Below are 27,734 nucleotides of genomic sequence, written 5' to 3' on the forward strand. Positions count from 1 at the left end.
TTTTTTTTTTTTGAAGCTTAATTCTCTTCTGTCCCAGTATATATTCTAAAGAAGCAAACTGCCCCCTCTCTTTCCGACACTACGTTTCAGAAAGACACAGACAAGTGTTAAGTAAATTGACTCCTCATGCCATCAACAAAAGAAACATTTTTTATCTCTCCGAGAATTCTAAACTACCCTTTTTAAATTTAAACATCAAATTCCATTATAGTTTATTTGATTGATTTCCGAAAGCGAAAATAGGAGCTTTGTACTGCAAGTAAAATTAGTGAATATTTTAATCTCTTTGAAATTTTTTTAAATTTGCAGCGCTTACTTCTCACACAAGTATTTTTTTTTTTTTAATTAATTATGTCCATGGGGGCTGGCCTCTATTGCCGAATATTACATTTCGTCCCGAAAAAAAAGTTGAAATCGTAGCATTTTGTGATTGTATACGTTAACAAAATTTTAATTGATTCCAAATGCTTTCGGTTTCACTTTTTAAATGTTTACACCTGAAATTTTTTTTTTGTATATATTTAATGAAATTTTTTTTTTTTTTTTTTTTTTTTTTTTTTTTTTTTTTTTTTTTTTCACTTTCAAATTTTTATTTTGTACTCTTCTTTTTTCCTGTATGGAACACTGCAGTTTTTCAGACATTTAATATGATAGAGGTAACTTTACTTTTTTTTTTCAATACTGTTTCGTGGTTATCTATTACTAAAAGTTTTAAATTAATTCTTTCTCTATTTCATTTTGTCTTGACTACAAAGGCTAACCAATATAGTTTATTAAGCTCATCTTTAACATTTTATTTGCTTTTTTTTTCCTTGTTTAATTTTGTATAAATTTATTGCTAATTCCAGAAAACAAATAAAGCAAAAAAATAAATAAATAAATAAATAATAAATAAACTCATACCGAAAGTTTGATTGAGAAAAATTAATTTTATCTTATTTTTAAAACTTTTGTATATTTAAATTAAGCTGAACAATGAGTAAAACCATATTCCAAAGAAAAATGCACATTTTTTAGCGATAATTAATGTCGCACTTATTTTTATCTCTAATTGTTTTAATTTAATTTATTGTGATTTGTTAGTTTCTATACCTGTTCTTCAATTTTGTTTGAATAAGAAATTATGGCTTATTAAAACACTTTGTACCATAACCTATTATTATTATTAAGACTATTATCAATGTTTTGCAGGTTTAGCTGCTTTATATCAGTTTCTGTTCATGCCCAGGTGCTTTAATGTTATGAAATAACACTTAGGTTTTATAGATTTGTTTTATTACAAGAAATGCGAAAAAAATTTGTATTGACAACATTTTATTCTACACAGTTGTAATACTCCATCCTTTCTTATTCTGAGCATCTGCTGAGCTACCTGAGGATTCCTTTTCAAGGGTTGGTACCACAGGAGTGGCTACTTGCAATCCAATGAGCTCTTCTTTTTTAAAGATTGTTCTGGCACTATTATGGGTTCATCCCCTATGTCTGGATCTTTGAGCATGGGCGGAGGCTTTTCACACACCTTACTTTTTAAAGAGGGGGACGATGTTCTGGACTGGGGTTTTTTGCACGTCAATATGATCACTACTTTGAAGAAAAGGAGTTGCAACTTTTGCTTCGTTATCTTTGTTGTTACGTACTTCAAGGAAAGATGTTTGAAAAGTATTATTAGGTGGTCGAAATGTTGAATAAGAACTAGTCCTCAGTCCTTCATTCATTAAGGCACTTTGATCTGACGAAGCAGGTTTTCTTGTAGTAATAAGACATTGCTCTCCAATAACTTCTCCTTTACCACAGAAAGTTGTTAAACAAGGATTGCTAATAAGCTGCTGGCTGGAGGTATTTATGGTTATAAAAGCCTGCTTTGTGGAATCCAATATATCAGGAGGTGTTTCTCTCATTCCCCCAAGCTCAAAGAACTGCGATTCCGACTCTTGGCCATCTGGTCCCATGTCATGTACGTCTTTGATATGCAGTTGGCTGCTTCGGGGGCTATCATCTAATTGCTGCAATTCAAATCCAGGTGATAAAGGGTCTTCTGTTCCCTGTTTAGTTTCCCAATGCGTATCGTCAGACACAACCACGGTTTCGCATGATTCTTTTCCAGAATCTAAGTCCTTTGGCCGTGAAACTACAAGGGGGGATCTTTGATGATGAACGGTGAAATCTCTGACGATGGAAGCTGCTGCGGCTGACTTCTCTGCTAAAAGATGGTCTACTTCTTTCCACTCGATTTCGTCAGGGCACATTTGAAAACGCAATTTACGAAGCTTTTCCATTCTTACGTCAACTTCTATAGTATCAGGCATTTTGCTGCTACAAAATGTGTCACTTACAATTTCAGGTTTCAAAAAACCTAGAATAAAATAATCATACGGTAATTTGTTTTTTTTTTTTATTAACATTTGAGTTATTTATTTTCATTGGCGCATGTTTTTAGGATGCATCAATATTATTTTTATTTAAAAGAAACATATAAGCTATTAATAAGCCGCTGCCTTTTTAATAGTTAATTAAAAATATTCGAATACATTAAGCTTTCCTCTAAAGCATCAATATACATTTTTTAATCACTGTTGTGAAATAGCAAAAACAAAATTCGAAAAATAATAAATATTTTAATATGGAATCAAAACTATCGTTAAGAAAATAAATTTGCAAACTATACCCGAATTTCCAAAAAATTAATTTCAAAAATAAATTAACTAATAAATTAATAAATAATGCAAGAAAAAAATGATACCAAGTATATTTTAAGGTCACTTATGAAAGTCAGATATAGATTTTTAAGAAATTTTTAAATCATCAATGCACTTCTGTGATTGTACTGATGCGTTATCAAATCGTCTTATTTTCTTACTTTGAAACGATCCACTTCTTGTCTTTATTCTTGGTTCCTGAAAGAAAAATTGTAAGAAAGTATTCTTTTTCTTATCAGATGTTGCTAAATGAGTCACATAAACATAATAATGAGCTAGGTTAAATACATGATTTACAACGGTTTTTTGAAACATTAACATAGGAATTAAATGTAAAGAAAAAATTTTTAAAACTGACGAAATTTCTTAAACACATTCATTTTTTGTGAAATTTTGCCTTTTGACGTGGTTACCCTTTTGTTTTTTCGGCAAATAAGTTTTTTTTTTAATCCTCAGTAAAACTTATTCATTAACAGCCATTACTTTGAAAAAAGAATTAATGACTGGCCCTATGTATGAAATAACTTTTTTAAAAGAGAAAACAAGGTTAAAAAACATAAATCAATGCTTTTATAATTCTTTATCGTACAACGTATCAAAATATGAATCACAAATAAAAATGTAAAACGAATATTCCCTCCTTAAATTTATTTTTTATCTTTCCTAAACTGAAAAAAAAGTGGTAAAAATTATTTTAAATTAATTTTACATAGTGCAGAGGTAACCCCGAAGAACAAGGTTCTTAAAGAACACGCTAGCATTTCCCTAAATTGCAGTTTCAAACTGCAAAATATTCGCTTAATTCTTCTGAAAAATAAGATACTTATGTATGATTTAATGTAGGGAAATTCTGTCCAAATATTTCATTTGTGTGATAAAATAGAAAGTTATGATGGACGCAAAATTATATTTATTTATTCTTCATTTTTATACTTCAAAAAGAATTCCTTTTTTTAGTAGCAAATGAATACACGGTTTGAAAGAGCACATTACGAATAAACCATGCTCAAGGGGTTTAACTGTATTGCCACTTGCAAAGTGTCTAATGGTAAATATTTATACGTCAGCAGCAAAACTGTTTAAAGTTAAATTTAAAAGAAAAAAAATGAATAACCGATCGCCTTCCTGAACAAGCACACATGTTTAATAACGCATTGAATGAACCTATGGTGTAATTACTCCAAAAATAAAACACTTACAAAGGCAGATCAAGAAATGCTTTAAGGAGGTGGCGGTTGAATTTTTAACTTGTGCTTAAGTGGGGTTGGGGGGGGGGGGAGGCTGCCACAGCATTTTTACCAGAAGCAACCAGGGGCGGATCTAGAAATGTTTGTAGGGGGGAGGGGTCAAGTTTCAATGGCTAGACCTCCATCGTTAAATAGTATCAGTTAAGCAGGTGTGCCCATCTCTCTTACTTAAGAAAAGCCCGTTGAAAAGATTTCATGCGCTATTATATGTTCATGCAAAATTTACTCATAAAAATGTTTTAATAAAATACCTTGAAAAACATGGACATTTAGAATGCAAATGATTTAAGGAATGATTTGAAACAATTATACGTTTTTAAAACTTTACTTCATTTGAATGAAAATGGTTGAAAAAATTTTGAAGAACGGGTTGAAATGAAAGAAAATCAAAATTATGGAAATGTTTAATTTGTTTTGCTTTTAGGAAATATTTCGCTATTTTATAAAATTTTAGTTACCTGTTTTTCGTCGTCATCTTCAATTGAATGGCTTGAAGAACACATTGAATGAGCCTAAATAAAGGTGACAGAAAGATATATTTTTAAATGGCAAAAAAAGTATAAAAGCAAATCAACGCACAATACTTTTGAGAGCTCCAAAATTATTGTTTATAAAGAGTTCTTAATGTATGGATTCACCTACACAACTGGCAAACTAAATCACTCTTGTGAAACTGCGGCACATGAAAGTAAGCAGAAGAGAACTTTAAAAAAAATCGTTTAAAAAGACTTTTAATGTAAATGGAAAAAAATAAACTGAGTGAAATATCTTTTAGTTTACTGTTAAAACCACTATTTTCTACAATTGCCGCTTTCAATGAAAATTGTATTAAAATGGCATGGTACAAAAGGGCCATGTTTTCCATTTAATTTTTATGGCTCAGAAAATCGTTAGATGCATTTTTTGAGTCTGTTTAACTACAGGGTTTACAATAACTGCATCTGGTCGAAAACATTCCAATTTGTTGACTTATACTTCCTTGCTAAGCGCAAAAGTCGTATCTGCAATCAAGTTCTTTTAGAGTTATGCGCATTCATATATCTTTTTCAGATGCATTTTTTTTTCAGATTTTTTAAAGAATAATTTACATAGTCGAATGTTCATAACACATTGTATTAAGGTGAAATATGTGCCAAAGTACCACCTATTTTTCATAACTCAATTTTGATTTTTAAAAAGGGCAGCACGGGAATGGTAAGTCATTACCAATTTAGAATTTTGGAGCCCCGATAATTTCTGGGTTCTTACGATGAGAAATTTGCTTAGTAGTTTAATTTAGTTAGAACCTAAAACCATACTAAATACACCTAACTTAGCATGCGGAATAGATCTTGACGATTTTCTGTATCTCGAAAATTCTATGAGTAAAGCCATATATTTGATCCCGTGATCTTGGGCGTAAAATTTCACTGACATGCAAATTAAGTATACAAACAGTTTCAATCGTTCTTTTTTGAAAAGTTTGCACACATAAAAATGTCTAAGAGTTTGAAACCCATTTGAAATTTTAAACAAATTTTAATTTTTAACTATATTCTTTCAACGAAGAATATAGAATAAGTTGCATGAAACTAAGGTATTTATTAAATCTACTTTCAACTTATTTTTGTAGCCGCAAATGAAGTAACTCTCTTATTGCTTGTTCCAAACACAAGTCAGATTCTACAAAATATTATTTATGATCAATTTGTTGAAGTTAAATAAATTCGTTTAAAATATTTTATATGTAATAATTAAATTATAGTTATTGAAAGGCACACTAAGTTAGAAGATTATTGGATACGCTAGAGATCATATTTAAAAGTGAAAACGTGTTTCAAATTAAAATGTAAATTGCTGTCAAATAGCATTTTTACAGCTATATACGATTCCTTAGATAAATTTATACGTAAGTAACTTAATACAGGAATCGACGAAAATGCTTTAAAACTGCATATGTCATCTTAAAAGTTTAAAAATTTACCTAAGAAGTATTTTTTACTTCCCCACAGCTTAGTTCCCACATTAAATGTCGAAAATTATATTCAAAAACACTTTTCACGCTGTATAATATAGATAAAAATTTAGATTCGCGAAAAAGGGAGCTAAATAATTTGAATATATATATTATGAAATTTGAAATGTTAAAGCATCTTTCATGTTAAAATTGAAAGAAAAATAATAGAACTGCTTGTATTAATGCCTTCTTCCACTTCATCCTCAGAAATTTAGATATTATAAGTTACTAGCTGTGTTGCCCTACTTTGCTCGGTCTACCTTGAAAAAAACCATTGCGTCAAGTGAAGTATCTTCAATAACCAGGATTAAATGAGAGAAAAAAAAACCATCATGCAAAATTTTCTTGCCAAACAATGACGACCGATACTAAAGTACTTTTAAGAAATTAAAATAAAATGAGAAAGATGCATTTAAATGGCGTAACTATGGAAACACAAAATAAAATAAGTTTAAGAATTGAAACCGAGAAAGATGGAAATAAACAATGATTCAAAAAGCGTTACCGTGGAAGCGCAAAATAAAATGGTTAAAAACTTGAATAGAGAACAGATTTTTGAACTTCATTTAATTCGCTTGTAATTTTTTTCTAATGGAGATAGAGAGTTAAACTTTCGACCTTAGGTCAAGTTTGGTCTGGAGTAAAAAAAGCAGCTCTTTCCAATGTTGTCAAAAAGAAAACTGTGGGACAATTGCTTCACTTTTTATTGATGGATTTAATGAAGAAAGTAGTGCCTAAATGTCAGCTAAGCCTAAAAAAATTCGAGCTAAAAACGTAAAAAACTCTCACTGCAATTAAGTTAGAGCATTGGAACAAATTCGTAGAACGCGGAAAATTCTTCCCGTTCCAACGATGTATAATATTACTATTTGCGAGTAATTTTTCACCCACATGTTCGGGAATGTATGTGAAAATCGGGCCTAAATTGGAATAAAAAAAAAGAACTATTCATCGAATTTTTTTCGAACTGGTCTGCAAACCTTCTCAGGACTTAAAGGAACAAACTGTGAAAATTGCAGCAAAATTGGCCGGGTAGTTCTCGAATTTTTGCGAGTTCAAACACACAGAAGCTTTTTGGAGACTTCATTTTATACTATGTAGAGATTTTACTGTCACTGACCTTGCATGTATTACTCATCTAAAATGAATTTTACTCCTCTAAAATACAGTATTGTGCAAAATTTAAGGACGAAGTCGAAAAATTAGCATATCAGCTGAACGAAGAGGCAGAGCGGACAGAATGACCAATCAGGAGATTAAGTAAGGTAATGTACGGTAGCACATGCGCAGATATGGAAGCAGACGTAATGGGGGAGTGTCTGAGTAGTATAAAGCATGTAGTCGGTGTAAGATCAGCATTTCTGGCAAAGAGATTGCACGCCGTATAAGCAGTTAAAATCACACCGAGTTGCTGCCTCAGCGAGAAATGGCGAATAATCAATCTGTTAGACGACATCTGGATGCTTTTACCCGAGGTTGAATCATTGGGAAGTTGGAGGAAGGCCGCAGTGTGACAAGTGTGGCTGCAGAGTTCGGAATTGCTCACAGCAACGTTTCGCGACTTGGGAGATAATTTCAAACTACAGGAACAGCTATCCGGGGATTCAGTAGTGGTCGTAAACGAGGAACCACACCCGCAGATGACCGGTATATTGTCTTACAGGCCAGAAGAAACAGGCGGCAGACAGCGGGAGAAATCACTAGACACACGACACATGCGACTGGACGACCGATATCGCGTTTCACCGTGGCCAAAAGACTGCACGGTGGTGGTCTGTTTGCACGACGCCCTACACGGTGTGTACCTCTAACGCCTGCCCATCAGAGAAGGCGTTCTCTGTGGTGCCGGGAACACCGGAAATGGGAGAGACAATGAATGGGGACGAGTACTCTTTACAGATGATAGCAGATTCAGTCTAAGTGGCGATTCTCATCGCATACTCATCTGGAGAGAGCGGGGAAGCCGCAATTATCCCTCAAACATCATTGAAAGGGACAGGTATGGAGGTCTCGGAGTTCTCGTTTGGGGAGGCATCATGCTTGGTAGTTGTACAGACCTTCACATCTTCGACGCAGGTTCAGTCAACGGGACCCGTTATTGTAACGAGATTCTTCTTCCGTATGTGCGTGTTTTTAGAGGCGCTATGGGTCCGCAGTTCCTTTTCATGGACGACAATGCACCATGTCATCGCATAGTAGCTGCCGAACAGCTCTTAGAGAGTGAGGATATTGAACGTATGGATTGGCCGGCACGATCTCCGGATCTCAATCCCATCGAGCATGTATGGGATTTTCTAGGCAGACGCTTGGCAGCTCTTACCTTACCACCAGTAACGATTCGGGAGCTTCGATTGGCGCTGCAAGACGAATGGGCAGCAATGCCTCAACAACGCATTGACACCCTCATTCTCAGCATGGGCAGACGCTGTGAAACCTGCCTAGCAGTCGGGGGAGATCATATCAACTACTAAAGACTGGATGCTTCTTGCTGGACACCCATCACAGGGATGTTTCGGCCTTCAGTCGCATTGCGCTCCATGCTACTTTTTCAGTAAAGCTTCTTTTTATCCCTCTGATTTCTCTTTTAGTAAGTGTTGCTTATATTACACATGTCCTTACGTATTGGGGATCTTACGGTATTAAATGTGTTGATTTGGAAAGTCTTTGTCTAAAGTTATATTGAAAAAACCGTCTCGTCCTTATTTTTTACACACCAGTGTATATCAAGAATTTCTTATTTTCAAGCCTTGGTAACAAGACTAGATACATCTCCTTATATTCTCAAATTTCGAAAAAGAAAAAAAAAAGTGAGACTAATGATTCATTTTCTGTCATAGAACATTTCAAATTAACTATTATCAAAAATGTCCTGTTGTGCACCTTTTGTGGTTGCTATTCGGATGTTCCAAAGGGGGTCTTTTACACCTTTTTGGGTGAAAATCATTGTTAATTTCAATGCAACCTCAAGTGGTGTTATAATTTGGCAAACAGTTTGCAATATATCGCCAATCTTTTTGTCGCCATGTTTTTCGCCAACTTGGAGACAAATTTAGCGTTTTTTTTAAAATCTATTTTTATTTTAGCCATTATTGGCGCTATTTAGAGTTAACCATTGAATCACATTCATTAGAATATCCAATATTGTAAAAAAATTATCTGTATAAAATGTATACTTATGTTTTTTGCTTCAGTTTGCAACAAACTTGGGGCAAAAATATTTAAAGTGTGTCTTTACTTACTCTAAGGCTCCACTTTACCCCATTAATATCATTAAATTGACGTTAAAGGAAACCATGTGCTGCATACCTCAGCCTCAGCTCATTTGAATATGCCTTAGACACCACTCGTAACGCATTCTCGTATTTCATGTTGCTAAAGACTGTGCTCATGTGCCGCTTTACTTTAGTATTGTATTCGCGAAAAAAAATCACTCAAAAATTGACCTTTATTTCCATTTTGCTCACCCTTTTTCTCGACCCGACTACACGTGCATAAATAACTAAGAACGTATAGACGCCCGAAATATCCATTTTGACGTTTCCCGACTTAACTACAACGAATTTTATCGTGATGTCTGTATGTAAGTGTAAATGTGCGTATGTATGTTGCATAACTCAAAAACGGTATGTCCTAGAAAGTTGCAATTCGGTACGTAGACTCCTGGTGGGGTCTAGTTGTGCACCTCCCCTTTTAGTTGCATTCGGGTGTTTCTAAAGAGGTCTTTTGCACCTTGTAGGCAGCGCGTACACCAAAGAATCACGCGTCTGCGACAGCTGCTTGACGACAAGCGGGTCTTGAGCAGGCAACGACATGTGCTTCTTCCGTGCGTACACCAAAGAGGCGAGAATCAGGTTGCAGCCCTGAAATTGCGCATGCGTATACTGTTGAACAATTATTGAATTTTATACTAAATTATTGGCTGTTAAGATGCAACTTAAACAGAGTTATTTTAGAGTACCTATAAGTAATGAGAAGATTGGCAATCTTTCTTGCAAGAAAAATAATCAAACTTTCATAAACCTTGAACAAAACAAAATTTAGACACTTAAACCTAATGCATTTTTCGCAAGAATATGCATGCACAAGAATAAAAAATTAACTTATATTCCATTATTTTCTTTTGACCCTCACAGGTCTTATTATTTGAAGCCATGTATAGGCTGTGCAACATAATTTGCACTACAAGCACAATTAAAAATCTAAAATAAAGTTGCTTTAAAAAATAGAATGTTTAAACATTTCATTTTATGTGATTTTCCTGTCACATTATAACACTAGAAGTCTGGCAGAGCAAAAAGAAATCATTAATATATTGTAGTAAAAAATTAATATATTGAAGTAGAATATTTCATAATAAAAAATATTTTTTTCTCTGCTACTTTATAACGATGCGGAAAGGGTTACTTAAATTCTGACAGCAACAAAATTTTATATCAATAATAAACACTTTTTTCAATTTTATTAATAGTATTTTCTTGATTTTATTCAAGACAACTGCTTTAGATTTTCACACGGACACGGAAGAATATTTCAAATAATAAAAAAAGTTTCTAATAAAATGTTTGAAAGCGTCACTCAGATTGTTGGAATACTCCTTCGAAGAATGATTATACAAGCATTCTTAAAGTTCCACTTCTTGTACTAACTTCTTGCTGAATTCATAGTCGTTGTTGGCCATGTTTATTTTGCAGAGGAGACGCGACACAAGACTCTCGCTTGCTTCATGGATAGCGCACGTGGAATCAAGGGGGCATTCATGCGACACGGTCGCAGACATCGAGCCACGACATTTGACTTTCCAGTGTGCGCGCAACAGGGAGAAATAACGAATTCTCCCATTCGCTATACGGCAGACATTTGCTTTTCCGACTTCTGACGCTTTGGTGTATGCGCTGCCTTAGAGGGGAGGAAATAATTGTTAATTTCGATGTAAACATAAGTGGTGTTATAATTTGGCGGACACTCTTTTGCTCACCAAGTTTTGCTGCCAAAATGTCGAAAAATTGCTAAAGACTGTGCTCATGTGCCGCTTTACTTTAGTATTCGCGAGAAAAAAAGTCACTCAAAAATCGACCTTTATTTCCATTTTGCTCACCCTTTTTCTCGACCCGACTACACGTGCATATATAACTAAGAAAGTATAGACGCCCGAAATATCCATTTTGACGTTTCCCGAGTTAACTACAACGATTTTTATCGTGATGTCTGTATGTAAGTGTAAATGTGCGTATGTATGTTGCATAACTCAAGAACGGTATGTCCTAGAAAGTTGCAATTCGGTACGTAGACTCCTAGTGGGGTCTAGTTGTGCACCGCCCCTTTTAGTTGCATTCGGGGGATTCTAAAGAGGTCCTTTGCACCTTTTAGGGGGGGGGGAAATAATTGTTAATTTCGATGTAAACTTAAGTGGGGTTATAATTTGGCGGACACTCTTTTGCTCACCAAGTTTTGCTGCCAAAATGGCGAAAAATTGCTGAAGACTATGCTCATGTGCCGCTTTACTTTAGTATTCGCGAGAAAAAAAGTCACTCAAAAATCGACCTTTATTTCCATTTTGCTCACCCTTTTTCTCGACCCGACTACACGTGCATATATAACTAAGAAAGTATAGACGCCCGAAATATCCATTTTGACGTTTCCCGAGTTAACTACAACGATTTTTATCGTGATGTCTGTATGTAAGTGTAAATGTGCGTATGTATGTTGCATAACTCAAGAACGGTATATCCTAGAAAGTTGCAATTCGGTACGTAGAAACCTAGTGAGGTCTAGTTGTGCACCGCCCCTTTTAGTTGCATTCGGGTGATTCTAAAGAGGTCCTTTACACCTTTTAGGGGGGGGGAATAATTGTTAATTTCGATGTAAACTTAAGTGGTGTTATAATTTGGCGGACACTTTTTTGCTCACCAAGTTTTGCTGCCAAAGTGGCGAAAAATTTCGCTTTTTTTAATCTAGTTTTAATTTAGCCACTGTTGGTGATATTTAGAGTTAACCATTGAATCACATTAAAATTGCAATAATGGGGAAATACCATTAATGTTACCATGTCATGTGCTGCATACATCAGCTCGTTTTCCTGATATCAGGGTTACTGCAGTGTTGATTTGTTTGTTGCGCGACCCTGTTGATTTAATTGTTGCACGCAATGGTAAACAGCAATTTTCGACGGTGTACTATTAAGTCACGTCAGTTCTCATCGGAAATCCTTTTTAGTCTTTTAACCAAATTAAAGCACGAAAGCGCTCTCCTAATCTTCAGCAACCCAAAGGCGTCTATGACATGGAAGAGATAACAAAAACAGGTTTTTTTCTAAACTCAATTCTAGTATAATCTTACCTCGTATTCGCAACAACATTTCTGCCAAAATTCAACACCGCTGTTAATAGCCATCTGCTTATTGTTTTTCCAGCACCCTGGAGATATTGTTCTTCCACCGAACTTCCCCTGATTTTATTCTGTTTTCATTAGATACTTAACACACATTGCATTCGCTATTGCAATACTAAAATATTTTTTTTTTCTTTTTAATTGACTAAACCACATAGTTTAATAATCTAACTTTGTATGAATTTACCATGAGACCTCTTCGATCTTGCCATGCTTCAAAAAGCATCGGAGTATTTCTTTTACCACTGCTTGTCTCAGAGCAATAGTCACGATTAAAATCTGAAAATTTATGTTACCCTAAAACTCAGTCAATGAAACACTTTGTAAAACTGTAAACGTAAAAAAGAATTTATCTGATTTAAAAAATATATATATAAAATGTCTCTTAAGACATAAATGGATTCCAATGGAACCTAAGCAAATTCCTCAGATTCTACAACGGCTAATGAAATACTAGTATACCCGTTTGAGTAATTCTAGGGTCATCATTTTCCCAATGTTAGTTATTACTCAGTAGCAAAATCAGTTAACAGAGGATCTATTCTTACAATGCATCTCGCATAAATTTGCTGGAGGAAACTAAAAAACTCGCCACGTATGCTCTTCGTTCATATTATTTTTTAATACTGCACAAAGAAAGAAAAACGTGACAACCTCTAATTGGTGGACTCATTTTAAAGTGGTTCCAGTTTGACCCTAATTTAAAGGAAAATCCTTACTTTTAAAAAAATCGGGGCACCGGTACTTTTTTTTTTTTTTTGCACGCGAAAGAAACTGGGAAGTAAGGAGAAATAAAAAAAATAATAAAATCAATACTTACGTTTTCACTGCATATAGTGTAGCAAAGAAATATCACAAATCCCTAGGGATAAAGTAACTATATAAGAACAAACACATCATATCTATGGCGCATCTAGTATAATTTTTAAGCATAAAATATTTTTTAGTAATATCTGATCTTCATAATTTTGTTGACTTAGCTAGAAATGATGATTAGTTCCACAACAGATCAAAAAAATATATAATTTTGTTAACAATGTATTAAGAAATTGTTTTTATTTATGTAAATATAAAAATAATAAATGCGATACATTGAAAATGTAACTGGAGTACATATATTATCACTCGAAAATACGTATAAATGTGGCTAGACAGATCAGACGTAATTAGTTTTTAAGACATAAAACCTTTCGTTTTGATATGTTCTGTGAAATTATTTCTTCTTTCAATTTCCACTTTATTTTACTGTTAAAAAAATGCAGTGTGTACAAAACTCAGTGCTCTTCGACTTTCTCTAAAGCTAATTTAGATGAAGAAAATATAATCTTAATATTTTGTAACACTATTTAGTTTTATATTCCAAACCATTTTTAAACATCTTTTGAAGTTGTATTATTTTTTAAACTTTTTACTAAACCGATATTTGATGCGTAAAATGAAAATGTAACATGAACTTCTCTATACTTACTAGAGTACCAGAGCTGGCGCAGAAGGCATATTTATAAATGTCATCTTCAAAATTTATGTACATGATGCTTGAGACGGAAGCCATAATAAGGAACAAAATAATTACCAGGGATCTGTTCAACAAACGTGACCTTAAAAAAATAAAATGTGAAAATTAAACATGAAGCACGAAAATGCTCAGACATGTATTTTTAAGTAAAACAGCTACATATATGAAACGTAAACAAAACTAGGCCCATTATACATACGCAAATTTGTTTTTATTATAGAGTGAAAGTGATTTCCCTTTTGAGGAGGTGCATCGTGGGTTGCCTAATTAACGTGGACAGTCAGAAATATTACTGATTTCACATCTTACATATATTTTAAGTCATCACTAAGTGTTTAAATTATACTGAACTATATGTTAAAACAAGGTGGTGTAGATAAACTTGCTAATTTAGTTCTTCAATGAAAACAATATGAAGAAATACAAATAATATTATTATCTTTAAAGGAAATAAATAACATTACTGAAAATTTGCTTTTGCTTAACTTGTTTTAAAGATTGCGCCAGTCATATGGCGTCCATCATTTCGACTGTGAACGATAGTCATTTTTGAAAGTATTTTTGAATTATATCCAGCCTCTACATTGGTGTGCTGGCTACAAAACCACGAGGATTCAAATCCTGTACCACAAAAGAGATGGGACATAGGTTTTTCGTGAAGTATTCGCATGACTGAACAAGTGAACATACTAACAGCAGCTGTATGCTTGCCGGCAGAACTTTTACGATATTGCGAAACTGAGCCTTACCATATCCATGTTTTAAGGTAATCTTGATGTTCGTCAAAGTCCATATTTTTTTTTTCTTTCTTCACCTCACCAGTTTTTCTGCAGATGCTTATCCACGAAACAATCGACTCTCGACCAGAAAAATTAAAACGAGGAGAAGTATTGAAGCTTGCGCGAACTGTAAGCTGTGCAGTGACAGTGGAATCTTCTATCTTCTTACATATAATAAAATAACATGTTTGTGTGTGTGTGGCACGCTTCCCGGGAAAACGGTAAGGTCTAGAAAGATGAAATTTGGTATACAGGTACAGTTTTTGTCGAAGTTGTGCACCTCGGGCTTCAATTTTTGATATTTTAATTAGAAAAAAAGTTATTTAATGTTTTATGTGTATTTTTGCACTTTTTAATACTCTTTACACTGTTAAAACCGGAGGAGCCAGATAGGTGCGATTTTCCGCCTTAGGGTGCAAAGACGGAGCCATAGAGAGTCACAGAGGCTAGGAAATATTGTTCCGATATCTTTTAGCACCTCAGTGGATGAAAGAAGGTAATGAAGGGCCATCAGCTCTCTAGTCAGCCAATAGCGACTCTTTTCCTCTGCAAAGGTGCCTCGCTCGCACATGCGCTGTGCGCTCCAGGATAAGTTCAGTTTAGCCACTTTAATCGCGGACGACGATGCTGCAACGTAGTTGTTGATACATTAAATTTTCACATTGAATTGACAACTAAACTGGATTAAAATTCAACATTTCTGGGACAAACCTTCAAAACCTTGCGTAAGTGCAGTCATTTAATCATAGTATAACATTTAAGGCTTTCCAACAGGCTTTTAGTGTTTTCAGAGTCGAGTTTCAACAAAGTAAATTGAGTACTACTTCTTGTTTATAGTTAACCGTTTTAACATAGTGATGTATGGCTTTTTCTATCATGTGTACTAATATATGCTGTTACTTGCTTGTCGCGTCAGCGGTCTCGCGGATTTTCCCCAAAACGTCTATTGTTAGCAATACGAAATAATTAATAAGTAACCGTTATGAAAATTTAACGATGTAACTTAACTGCTACAGCAGATACACTAAATGTCTTTATCTTCTCAATAAAATAGTTGCGTAGACGAAGCAAAGGAAAAAAAAAAGACGCTTGGAAAAGAAATCTCTCTGTGTTTCATGCCATGACTCATAAAGTAAAAATATTTCGTTGGTGTTATTTCAAAAAAAAAAAAAAAATGCATTGTCTAGACGCGTTTATTTTTTTTTTTTTCTGATTTCTGTTTCCAATGCTTTTTTTATTATGTGGGTTGCCAAAAATTTGTTTTGATTTTAATGTCAAAAAAGTTCCTATTTAAAAAAGAAAAAAAAGTGCTTTTTTAGATTACTTATGTTCAAATAGGATATTCAAATGTCGAACCATATATGTATACGTATCAATATGTTACTCTTGATTAAAATATTTTGAACGTTTATAAAACGCCTGCAATTTATGAAACGATTTGATTTTTCCGTGATTGTAATATAACTGAAAAATGTTGAATGTGTCCGTAAATTATCCAATGATGCCTACATTCTTAATTTTTGGTATTATGCTGTAGTAAATGTCAATATCCATTTAAAACTACAGAGCAATCCAAGGGTTTATATGAGAGTTAGAACTCGGATAGAGGAATTGAAGTCATGAACGCTTCTAAATTATGTTGGAAAGTCTGAAATGTGATCAAATGCCTTAAATGACAAATTTTAACCCAAAATCAATTCAATGTGAAAAACGTACCAAGACTTTGTATATCATAAGCATAAACAATAAACACAATAATATTCAAAAATGCACACAATACGGGTGAGGGGGGAAGAGGATCTACTGTAGAAATCAGTAACGGTGCCATTTATCTCTCTGAAGGTACCTTCTTTTCACCGCCGCTGTCTGTCTTTTAAAAGGTGCCCGTTTTTCACCCTAATAAGAGGTGCGATTTCGGCTCCGTATTGGGTGTCGCTGGTGAACAAGCGTTTCACCCCTGAAAGGTGCCAAACGCAACCTGTAGTTTTAACAGTGTACCTCACAGACTCCGAACCAATCGCACCACACAAATATTTTTTGTACTATAGTGTAGAAAATTTAATTTTAAATATGATGATTGAAAAATATTTGAAGATTGAGCAATTTTTGTATTATTTATGATTTTTTGAAAAAACCTATAATTTGCCTCTTTTCCTGGGTTTTATTTTTTTCTAATATCATCCTGCGAGAAGAATCAAAGCCTCATTTCTAAAATTTAAGTTGGTAATAGTAAAAACGTTTCGCCCTCTTCAAAAAAAAAAAAAAAAAGTTCTTAAAAATACGCAATAGTTTTTTTTTTTTTTTTAATTTTTTTGATGCTGAACACATCATGTCCTTTCACGCATCCGTCGAAAAAAGCGTTCTTCAATCTTTTATACCTGTGACGTCACTACTTGGGTTTCGATTCGATATTTTCGCCGGAATCTTAATCGCAAGCAATGTTAATCTTTTTTTTTTACTATATAGTTTACTTCTACATTTTATGACATGTTGACCACGTGTTTTTCCGGTGGGGCTTGCTTTTTTTCTTTCTTTTTTTGTATTATTTCTTGTTCCATCCCCCCCCCCTCCCAAGCTGGACCGTTTGCTGTATCTTTATTTCATTGCATTTCATAGTTGTGCGAATTTAATTCAATAAAAGCAGCGATTTTTTTTATCTTTGTCAAACACTATTTTCTGCACACTACAGGCAATTTGAGCTTCTTTTTTTTTTTTTTTTTTTTTGCTCTACTTAAATAAAAAAGCGGTTTTTTGAATGATCTTTGTTTTTATTAGGAAATGGGCGGGGAGGTTAAAATAAATAGAGATGAATAAGAACATTTAGAGAGGGGGAGGTTAAAATAAATAGAGATGGATAAGAAAATTTAGATCGTAAAGGTAGATAGCCGCCGAAAGCGGCAATCTTGGCGTAAAAATGGGAATGACACAAAAAAGGATAGAGATGGATTGATTGATAATGCTGCCAAATTTATTCAAACAGCCGCTGAAGGCGGCAAACTTGAAATAAAGAGGTAAGTGACAAGTTCGCCAAACAGCCGCCGTAGGTGGCTGCTTGCACAAAAAGGCGAATGGCGAAAGAAGGCGAACCAGCTGGTCGCCGCAGGCGGCTAGTGATCAATAAAAGAACGACTCGACGGTAAACGTGAGGTACGTTTTTAAACTTTTAGCCAATCCCACATGTACGCTTCATCTTCACCTATCCTCTGAGCAGTTTTTGCATCAGGACTGGTACTCAAACAACCATGTTATTCTGCCCCCACCCTCGAACAAATTGTTTTTATTTTAAATAAATATTTAATTGTTAGTTTTTAGCTTATAGGTTACATATAGAGATAAAATACTAAAAAAAAAAAAAAAAAAAATCAGCCAAAAGCAGCTAAATAGAAAAATATCAAATCCGTCAAACTTAATTATGGCCCCTTAGGCTCTCGCACCTTACTGGATTTTTGATAATATTAAAATTTTGGTAAATTTACTAATTTTTAAAAGTGCTGAATCTGTTTTAACTATTTTTAGAAAAAGAGTGCGTGTGTTTTTTGACTCTTCTTGCTCAAAAGATACTACCTCGCATTAAACAAATTTTTAAAACCATGTATGCCCGAATAATATTTGGTGCTAATTAGTTTTTGGACTACATTACTGTAAGAGGAGTAGTTATTAAACATTTTTCTTCGCTACGCGTAACTATTGTATCTGAAATAGTGACTCAACAATTCATGCAGCATCTAGTTCATACGAATACTTAAAGTAAAGATTCTGGTTCAATTTCAGCTTGAATAATTTTGTAGGTCAGGAATAATCGGCTATTTTTCTGTGTTTTATGTTACTGCTATATCTCAAGTAGTAATGTCAAGATTCTCCAATAGAATCTTTAAATGAAGAGACTCTTTTTATTTGGGAAAGGAAGCAATATTCATTATTTGTGAGTGCTATACATTACAAAATAATTTAGCATACAGATTTAGCATACAAATGATCCATAATGTAAACAGGCGATGTTGTTAATTTGTTTCTGCGACAGTTACTCCAAGGGAATGTGGAGTTGTTCTCCTTGCTGAGCGAGTTTTAGTCAACTTAAATGAATCATCAAATTAATTAAATTTTCTTTTTTAACTCTCAATTGCTTTCAGAGTGATCGGGAAGTAAGGGTCGGGTAACAAAGCATACGAAACATCCCTTTAAATATATCACGAATCTAAACAGGTGATTTTCACTTACAATAAGGGTTCAATATGACCATAATTGTGATATTTCATGAACTACCTACGATGTACCATCAAAAACTTAGTCCTAGCTGTAATATAATTCAAGTTTTCAAGTTTTGCGATATCACTAGTACGTTCTTGAGGCACAACACTTTTAAGAAAACAACGCCGCCAAAAGTCACACGGGAAAATATTAGGCTACCATGTTGGCCATACCATAGGGAATGCACGACTAATAGCAGCTACAGAAATGTTGGAGCTACGCACTATTTTCCTAAGTCCAATGCGGGTTCGTGCACCATCCTGCATAAGTATACTAGCAAAAAGACATCTTTGTGGCTGCGCGAAATTTCTTCATGACGAATTTAATATTCTTCATTTTTTTTTTTCATTATTTAATAATATTAAACTCAATGGAGGTTCTACTGAACCTTACTTGTAAGCAACAAGAGTTAAAAATATTGTTGTGTGCTGCACTGATTGGCACTTAATTCCTCAATTTTCACAGTAAAACCTTTTCGCAGCTCCAAAACTTTTTTTACTTTTTTTGAACTGCTCTCTCTCTACTACAATGCTCTTATATCATGTTGCACCAGTATATCATTCCCACAAGTGCATTTATAAATTTTAAACTGAATGGATCTCTCTCTCTCTCTCTCTCTCTCTATATATATATATATATATATATATATATATATAAAGAGAGAGAGAGAGTCAAATAACAAGTTTTAAGTATTTTTTAAAAAAACATAATGATGAGAAAGAAGGAAAATACAAGCAGCAATTTAATAGGAAAAGTCTAAAGGTTCAATCCAGAGCTCATCAGCCATGGAGAATTCAATAAATATGGCCAAAAAAACTAAAACGAGAGTGTTTAAACTCCAGGGGGTGCATGCAATACAGAGTAACATTGGGTATATATATATATATATATATATATATATATATATATATATATATATATATATATATATATATATACACCAATTGTAGTTGATTTCGAGGGATTTATTTAACTGAAGAGTTAAATAAATCTAAAGTTAAAGAAAATCTATGGAAAATCAATTGAAAAGCTACACCAACTATGGTGCTCATTAAGGGGAAATAATTAATGTACTTCCATTCTAACAAAAAATAATTACAGTTTAAGCTTAATAAAATGATCATACAAATCTTTGTTGAACGGCTAATCTATACTAATTAAATACATTAATTTTCTGTTTCCGTCGACTAGCTAAGTTATTTTTGCATGAAAATGGAAATATTGAAACATTTTAATTAAAATAATGATAATTAATTAAATGATCCTAATTAATTATCTGGATTCATTTTCTTACATGTTCGTCTTAGGTGGATCTTAAAAATCGTTTGCGTAATTGATTACATAAATCTATTGGCTTAGTTATTTTAATCAGATCTTAAAAATGGAGTTTTTGTTTTTGTCAATTATAGGATGTCGTTATGGGTAATTACATAATATAAACCTCACTTTAATTGCATCATTTTTATTATAATTGTCAATGATAATTCAGAAGAAATAAAAACTAAAATGTGTAAAGGTTAATTAATAGCTAATTTCATTCCTCATTACTGGTTAGTTTTGCATACAGATGCATGTTAAATATCTGCTAAGTGAGCAAAACAATTACTTAAAGTAATAGTCAATATCAATATAAAGTCAATATTTAACAGTAAATGAGTAATTCTTGTTTATCTTTTTTTTAATTTGATTTGAAGACGGCAAAACTGTCTTTTGAGCATCCCGCAAAAGTATGGTCCGCATATCCTTGCTTTTTAAGTCATTCCCTATTTAAATATCAACAGTAAAATGAGGTGCCACATACAACGCTGAGAAAAGAATATCCAAAAAGAGCTTAAGAACCATTGATCCTTCGATGACCACAAGCCTCGTGGTAGAAATTTGAAATTCGCTTTGTTTTGAAAAAAAAAACTGGTACATTGAGATATTTCTTTCATTTTTTAATACAAAAATTTAATCACGAAAAATATTGATTTATTTATTGTATTTTTAAATTCATAAAACAGATCTTAAATTAAAAGGACACGTGCCTCCTATGGTCCGCAAAATATTAAACATGCGAGGTTTTTTTATGTTGCTAATTTTTTTTATTTATAATAACCATGTAAAAAACATTACATTTTGAAACCAAAAATAACGACCATATACCATTAACATGAATCCCAGTGCTTGTGTGGTAGTACTTAGAGGTGCAGGTGAATCAGTTCATCCTTGCAGTGTGTCGATGAATGAAACAACGAACATGGTTCGGAATTAAACACTGGAGGTTTGCGCGTTTGACTGACCACGTTACCCAAACATCTGACTTTGCTCCTCAGGGCCATGAAAACTAAGTTGGGCCCAGTGGGCCATGAGCTGTTGGGCCATTGATTTATCATAAACATTTAATTTGGTTTATTGCAAAAAAAAAAAAAAAACACGTGAAATATAATTAATTACTGTATGAGCAAAAATGTTCCACTTTCGTTATTTAAAAAATAAATCTTAAGCAATCACAAGATATTCCATTAAAATAAATAAATTGAATACTGCGAAAAAACTGTCCATGAACGAAATTCGTTAAACTTTTATTTTGTTATACTCGTATTTTTCATTTCATTGCATTCCTGTGACAGGTAATATTTACCTACGTTTGGAACGTTTCATTATTTCTCTTGTATAAGGTAATTCAAAGTTTAAGTTTTATGGAATACGAAGGCTTCAACTTCACGTCAAATGTATTGTAATTACATCAATTTCAAAAAAAAAGTAAATAACTAAATAAAATTACCTGTTTCCTGTTTTTGAGTGCTTTGACATTTCTAACTTCTTGTGTATCTTCAATTCTGACTTAACGGTGGTGACTAACATAATCTGGAGCTGTTATTACAGGGAGAAAAACATTATGTTGCAATATTAAGCAATCGATTACCAAAAAAAAAAAAAACTAATATAGCATGCGCAAATGACATGTTGCTCGTTAAATTACTGAAACATGCGTGAAAAAATGAATTAAAATTAATAAATAAATAACTTCTGATGTACACGCGTGAATCGATTTTGCCCCAAGTTTATTACTTTGAACAATCCACCAATAGGGGTACCGCGTTAAAGAATGGATACAATGTTAGGGGATCGCACTAGGTCTGCAAATGGTGGTGTCTCTAACGCAGTCCCATTAGAAATGAAAAAAAAAGAACCTTTTGAATTATCTTAAATGCAAGAAAATAATTGCAACCATTTTTCTACTTCTTTCTTTGTACACTTCATGAAATTTGTGCACATTATCTTTCGCATTTTCTTCATTCAATTCATAAGTCTTAAAAAGCTTAATTTCAAATATTTCATGTGGCGCTTGATATAAGTTAACAGAAGTAGAAGTTTTTATCATACTACATAATTGTACCGTGATTATTTTTAATCCGAATTTATCGTAGCTAGCTTATGTGATTATTAACAACAATTGCGATATTTAAACGGAGATAGTTTTCAAAATATTACTAGGCAAACACAAAAAATAATTTCTTTCATAAAGTTATTGCTTTAAAGTTTTGCAAGAAGTAGTGTTCGTAGAAACAATTTTAATGTGTTAGCATAAATTTGCAGCATTTAATTTTTCAATTACATTATTACAAAAATTGCCTACGAAAATAGTAGAATTTTAATTTGTATTAGTTTCTAATATTTTAAAAATTAAATATAGTCAATTACGCCTAGTAATATATTATCAGAAATAACTTAAATTGTTTTGGTAAAATACTTATTACTTACTATTGTTATTATAGCTACGGAAGCAGAATATGCATAGAAGTAGTTTGTCTGCATCTGTATCCACCAGCTGAAAAAAACACATACAATTTCAAACCAATTACTTTAACGCTAAGTTTTAAGTTGCAAAACTAAAACTTCTGAAGTTAAGAATTATTTTACATCAAATTCATACTCACCTGTTAAGTTTAAATCCCTCTGGTACTTGAGCTGCCAATGTGGCTCCAACAACAATCATTGGTATTGCTGAAGAAAAACGGAACGCATACTTCAATCAAGTGAGCTCGTTTACATTTAACGTAAGTTAAACTACCAACGTCTTAAAGGAAAGCCACTCAGGAGATATTTTGACTGAAATTGTCTTATGCTTTGTGTAACTATATGTGGTAATTTTCTTATGTTTCTGTGTAACTATATGTTGTAATTCTCTAAAAATTCTCGAGGGTGCCGTAACAGGTTAAGTTATAACAATGACCGGCATTGTGGCCCCGCGAGGAGTGAAGTGATGTTTAAAGGAACTTTCGAGGGAAATTGGAATGTAGTTTACATTTAAACCTACAGTTGTCTAATAGAACTTTTGACCGAACTGCTTTCCACTAGGTCTAGGTAAGGATTTGGCTAAAACCCTAAACTCAATTTTCAATATTTTTTTTTAAATTAACCGTGGCCAGTGACTTTTTGGGGTTTGGAAAAAACCTCCCAAAAAAAAAAAAACTTTCTAGTCAAAGGTATATGGGTACTTTTTTCAATTTCATTTTCTTCTCCATTTGGCACTGGTTCGAAAACAGACTCCAGAATAACCCTTATACCTTAAGGGTAAAATTACTTTATTTCCGGTACGGTTCAAAATATTCTGTTTTTTAAATATAATATTTGCTTCTTTTAAGCGATTTGCACCAATTCGAAATATTAGTTTGAAGTTTTTTATGACAGCGTTAAAAAATGTATTTAAAAAAAATATTTAAAAAAAAATCTTATTTTAAAAGGATAGCTTCCATTCTTGAGATTAACAGATTTTAGAGACGTTTAAAAAATGAGGGTTTTCAGGAATTATATAGCGAGACCAGGCATAATTAATGCACATTTTATCTTCAGATTGTCAAAATTTTTTGTTAGTAATGTCACGTGCCAAAATAAATGATTACTATTTTTCTATCAAACAATAATTTCAACTTCTTTGTTAGCAGAATGTTTTTATAAATAAAAAAAAATCTTAAAATGTGTTTTAAAGTTTATCAACTATGCCTAACGTGGGTCAAGAAAATAACCCAATAAATAAACTCACCCTGATGTAATAAGTATCGAAATGAGGTTTTAAAGAGGACTTTCTGAAAATGCTACAGGTCTAAATTCGAGTTCAATGGTAAACGTAAATTTACTTTACAGTCAAAACAAGCGTGCGTATGGATATTTTCTCCGAAATAATTTCTTTCAAATATTTCAGGGGAACTTTATTCATCTGAGTCCTTTTTGTATCTTCTAACCTTCTCCGCACGTAGTAGAATTTTTGTACTACAGTTGGATCCCGACTTACGCGAGGGATGCGTTCCAAGACTCTTCTCGCAAATCGAAATTTCGCGTTGTGGAACAACCCTCAACGCGTGTTAATACCCCTCAAATTGTTTCAAACCATTCTATATATTACCCTATCATTTAGAACGAACGGACTTCGAACTGTATTTTAGAAAGGGCGTTACTATTTAACACAAACTTTTGTTATGAAGTACAAAATCAATGATCAATGAGAGGCATGAATTAAATCAGTGCGGTTCTTTCATTAAGTACATGACTGCATTATAATAGCACTGAACAGATGATATCGTATACTTAAATATTATTTTTAAAATGAAAGTTATGGTTTATACGGTATGGGAACCTCCCCACCCCCACCCCCTCTTTCTGGCCTCTTTATGCCTCAATAGCCCGGTCAATTTAGACATAAAAATAGTGATCAAATAACAAAAATTCCGGGAAAGCTAAATTTTTGTAGGGACCTTGGGCTTACTATTACAAATAAGGTGCCAAAAGTCCCCATCGATCCCATGTGCGCTAAAAAAGTTATTCGGGGTCAAAGGTCAAAATTTTAGGTTTTTTGGATTTTTCTTAAAAACGGTAAGTTTAATCGAAAAGTACCGCAGACCAAAGTTATAGATCTCAAAATTCTCTATAAAAATGGTCCTTATGATTTTTTTCTCCAATACCAAACCATCCCAGATATTGCGTACTCTAAAAATGCAGCCAGTCATTTACAGAATCCCCTCTACTTGCATGGCCTTGAATAACATCTGGATATTCTAGTCCGTGTGGCATCGTTCACATACCCAAAGGGGCCGGACGTACTAAGGGCATGGGCGCACCCCTCAATATCGCGGAGCCCCCCCCCTACGAAGCAAAAGTCCTCCTCCAAAAACTGAGAAAAATACCCCTCAAAACAACCTCCTTTTAAATGTTTTTTGAGCTCTCAAACTGTAACCACATTTCATACAATAAAACATAGTTTGGCTGACGAGTTGAATTATTATCTTGACTTCTGACAATGTTTGGCATTAGTGATACATTGTGAGTAAGATTTCTGGATTCTAATCTGACTCTAAGAAATCCATCTCTCTTGGTTAGACAACAAACTGTGTTTGACGCTTCTTTGTCTAATTTTACGCATCGTCTCACTCCTTTAATGTAACGTGAGGTATTGGAAATCATATAATTCAGTAGTTACGCCCTCAAGCACCATTTCTTTTGTAGCTTTATCTGATTTTCCTTTTTTAAGAAGATGATCCGAGTTTTCCCACTTCTGCTTATCAAAGAACTCAAGTTGAAATCTGAAATTGTAAATTTTCGCTATACAATCGAATTTTTTAAACTTGCCATCGTTCTATGTTTGGATCATCAGCTCTTGTTCTGCAAACTGGTTACTTTGAGAATCTAAAAAATATAACACTAGGCATTGCGGATGACCATCATCAGAGAACTTATTTCAAAACGGATTACGACGATCAGTTCGAAGATGGACAATGAACATGTGTAATTCCAGATTTCAATTTTGAAGCAGAGACTGCTATGAGCTCATCGATAAGCAGAACTGGTAAAACTCGGCAGCTTCCTCTTTCAAAAAGGGGACTTCCGATAAAACTTTGAAAGAAATTGCTTACCTACTGAGTAGTATGGTTTTCAAAACTTCACGTCATACTAAAGCAGCGAGACGATAGGTAAAATAAGAAAAAGAAGTGTCAGGTACTCAAAACCTCACATGTCATACAAATGCAGTGAGACGATAGGTAAAAAAAGAAAAATAAATGTCAGGTACAGTTTGCTGCCTAACCAAAAGGGATGGATTTATTCGAGTCAGATTAGAATCTAGAAATATTAAGCTACAATACCATCAAGCCACAATTTCAATCAAGACTGAAAATTATGAGAAGTAAAATAGTTCAACTCGCATGCCAAACTTATGTTTTATTGTAATCAATGTGGTTACAATTTGAGGGCTCAAAATCCATTAAAATTTCTTTAGCAACGTCTTTTGTTTCAAAGGGTGACTGATGTGGGCTGTTGCAAGCCACATTATTTTAAAATTTTTATACTTAACCTTTGAACTCTATCATAGGTAAATTTGACATTTTGAGCCAAAGTTATCTGCTAAGTGGAGAATTAAACATTTTTTTACTAGATAAGAAATGCTTTTATTACTTTTTTTTTCGTATCTATGTAAGAATTAATTAATATGAAAGCAAACTTTTACAAATCATAACTTCTAATATTTTTTTCTCTAAGTACGGAGCAACACGATGTTATTCAATTCTGACTATATTGGTCAAATTCAAGACTCAACGCATGTGTGAAACTTTAAAATACAGTTTATTATTAAAATGATCTTATGCAATGTGTAATCTGCACAAAAAGCCTACTCTTAAGAGCGATAACATTAAATTTCTCAAATTTTGATATTTGATGAAATTATTATAACTTTTTCCAGTTTTTATGCATTTCGGTCGAAATCCTTTTGTTGAACCAAATATCTCTACAAAAAGCAACTTTTCCGGGCTATTACTTAGCGTTTATCAGATTTTAAATTTTTTCAATCCACCCTAATGAGCATGGCCAGTACTTCAAAAGTAAGTCCACCTCGAACAAGAGGGGGATTAAGTGAATCTGAATCCAGCTTTTGTTGTAAAAAACACTGCTTATTTTGTGGCGAGGAAGCGGATGAAGAGGCTGAGAAGAACAAAACGCAGATTTATCGCAGAAAAATTTATAAAGTTTCCACACTTACATTCAAAGAATCCCTTTGAAAATTAGCTAAAGATCGTTCTGAGGTGTGTCAAAAGCTGCTCTTGCACGTTTTAATTTTGAGTATGATTTAGTCGCTGCTTTATGAATTTTTCTTTCATTATTCTGCGTTTTCTTCTTCTCAGCCTCCTCATCCGCTTTACAGCCACAAAATAAGCAGTGTTTCTAAAAACAAAAGCTGGATTCAAATTCACTTAATCGCGCTACAGTACGAGGAGGACTTACTTTTGAAGTACTAGCCTCTTTATCCTCACGTTGCTGCAGAGATTGATTTTTTCCGGGTGTATGATTTTCTGCAATCCACGCGAATTGTAACGGACGTGACTTCTTAAATAATCAGCATTCTTATAACTTCTCCCGAGACTTGCATCGATTAAAGTTGGCATTCCACAACTGCCCAGCACAACAGTTTCACCTTCAGTCAAAAGTTTATTGCAAATAAAGCGAAATTGTGACATTTTTTCTTAAATATTGATCAGCACAAACAACAGTAGACGCTTGTGATAAATACGTTTATTCACTCGAACTGCACGTTTAACTCTAAAAGAAGCAGGTACGTCAGGGGTGTCCTCCCCCCCAGGAGGGGTCATGGCCCTGACTGCGCCATCGAAATTTTTAGGGGGATTGTTTTGAGGGGTATTTTTTAATTTGGGGGGGAGGCATGCTTTTGGGGGGATTTCCGCGAAAATGAGGGGGGTGCGCCTTTGCTCTTTGTGGGTTGGGCACCTCTGGGTACGTGAACGATACCACACGGACTAGAATAGCCAGATGTTATTCAAGACCACGCGAGTAGAGGGGAGTCTGTAAATGACTGGCTGTCTTTTGAGAGTACGC

At 33.6% G+C, this 27,734-nt stretch overlaps 1 protein-coding gene across 1 annotated transcript in view; it reads right to left on the bottom strand.

Annotated features, from left to right (window-relative positions):
• Positions 1-1,259: 1,259 nt before the first annotated feature.
• Positions 1,260-27,734, bottom strand: part of LOC129223105 (uncharacterized) — a 188,650-nt gene continuing 162,175 nt past the window's right edge. Inside the window, 10 exon segments of the mRNA XM_054857672.1 lie at positions 1,260-1,429; positions 1,432-1,555; positions 1,557-2,353; positions 2,858-2,894; positions 4,402-4,455; positions 13,147-13,188; positions 13,795-13,924; positions 21,637-21,725; positions 22,617-22,683; positions 22,793-22,859. Coding sequence (XP_054713647.1) covers positions 1,320-1,429; positions 1,432-1,555; positions 1,557-2,353; positions 2,858-2,894; positions 4,402-4,455; positions 13,147-13,188; positions 13,795-13,924; positions 21,637-21,725; positions 22,617-22,683; positions 22,793-22,859 — 1,517 coding nt within the window. The 3' untranslated portion in view covers positions 1,260-1,319.

Source organism: Uloborus diversus, chromosome 5 (genome assembly GCF_026930045.1).
Source record: "Uloborus diversus isolate 005 chromosome 5, Udiv.v.3.1, whole genome shotgun sequence".
Taxonomy (NCBI): domain Eukaryota; kingdom Metazoa; phylum Arthropoda; class Arachnida; order Araneae; family Uloboridae; genus Uloborus; species Uloborus diversus.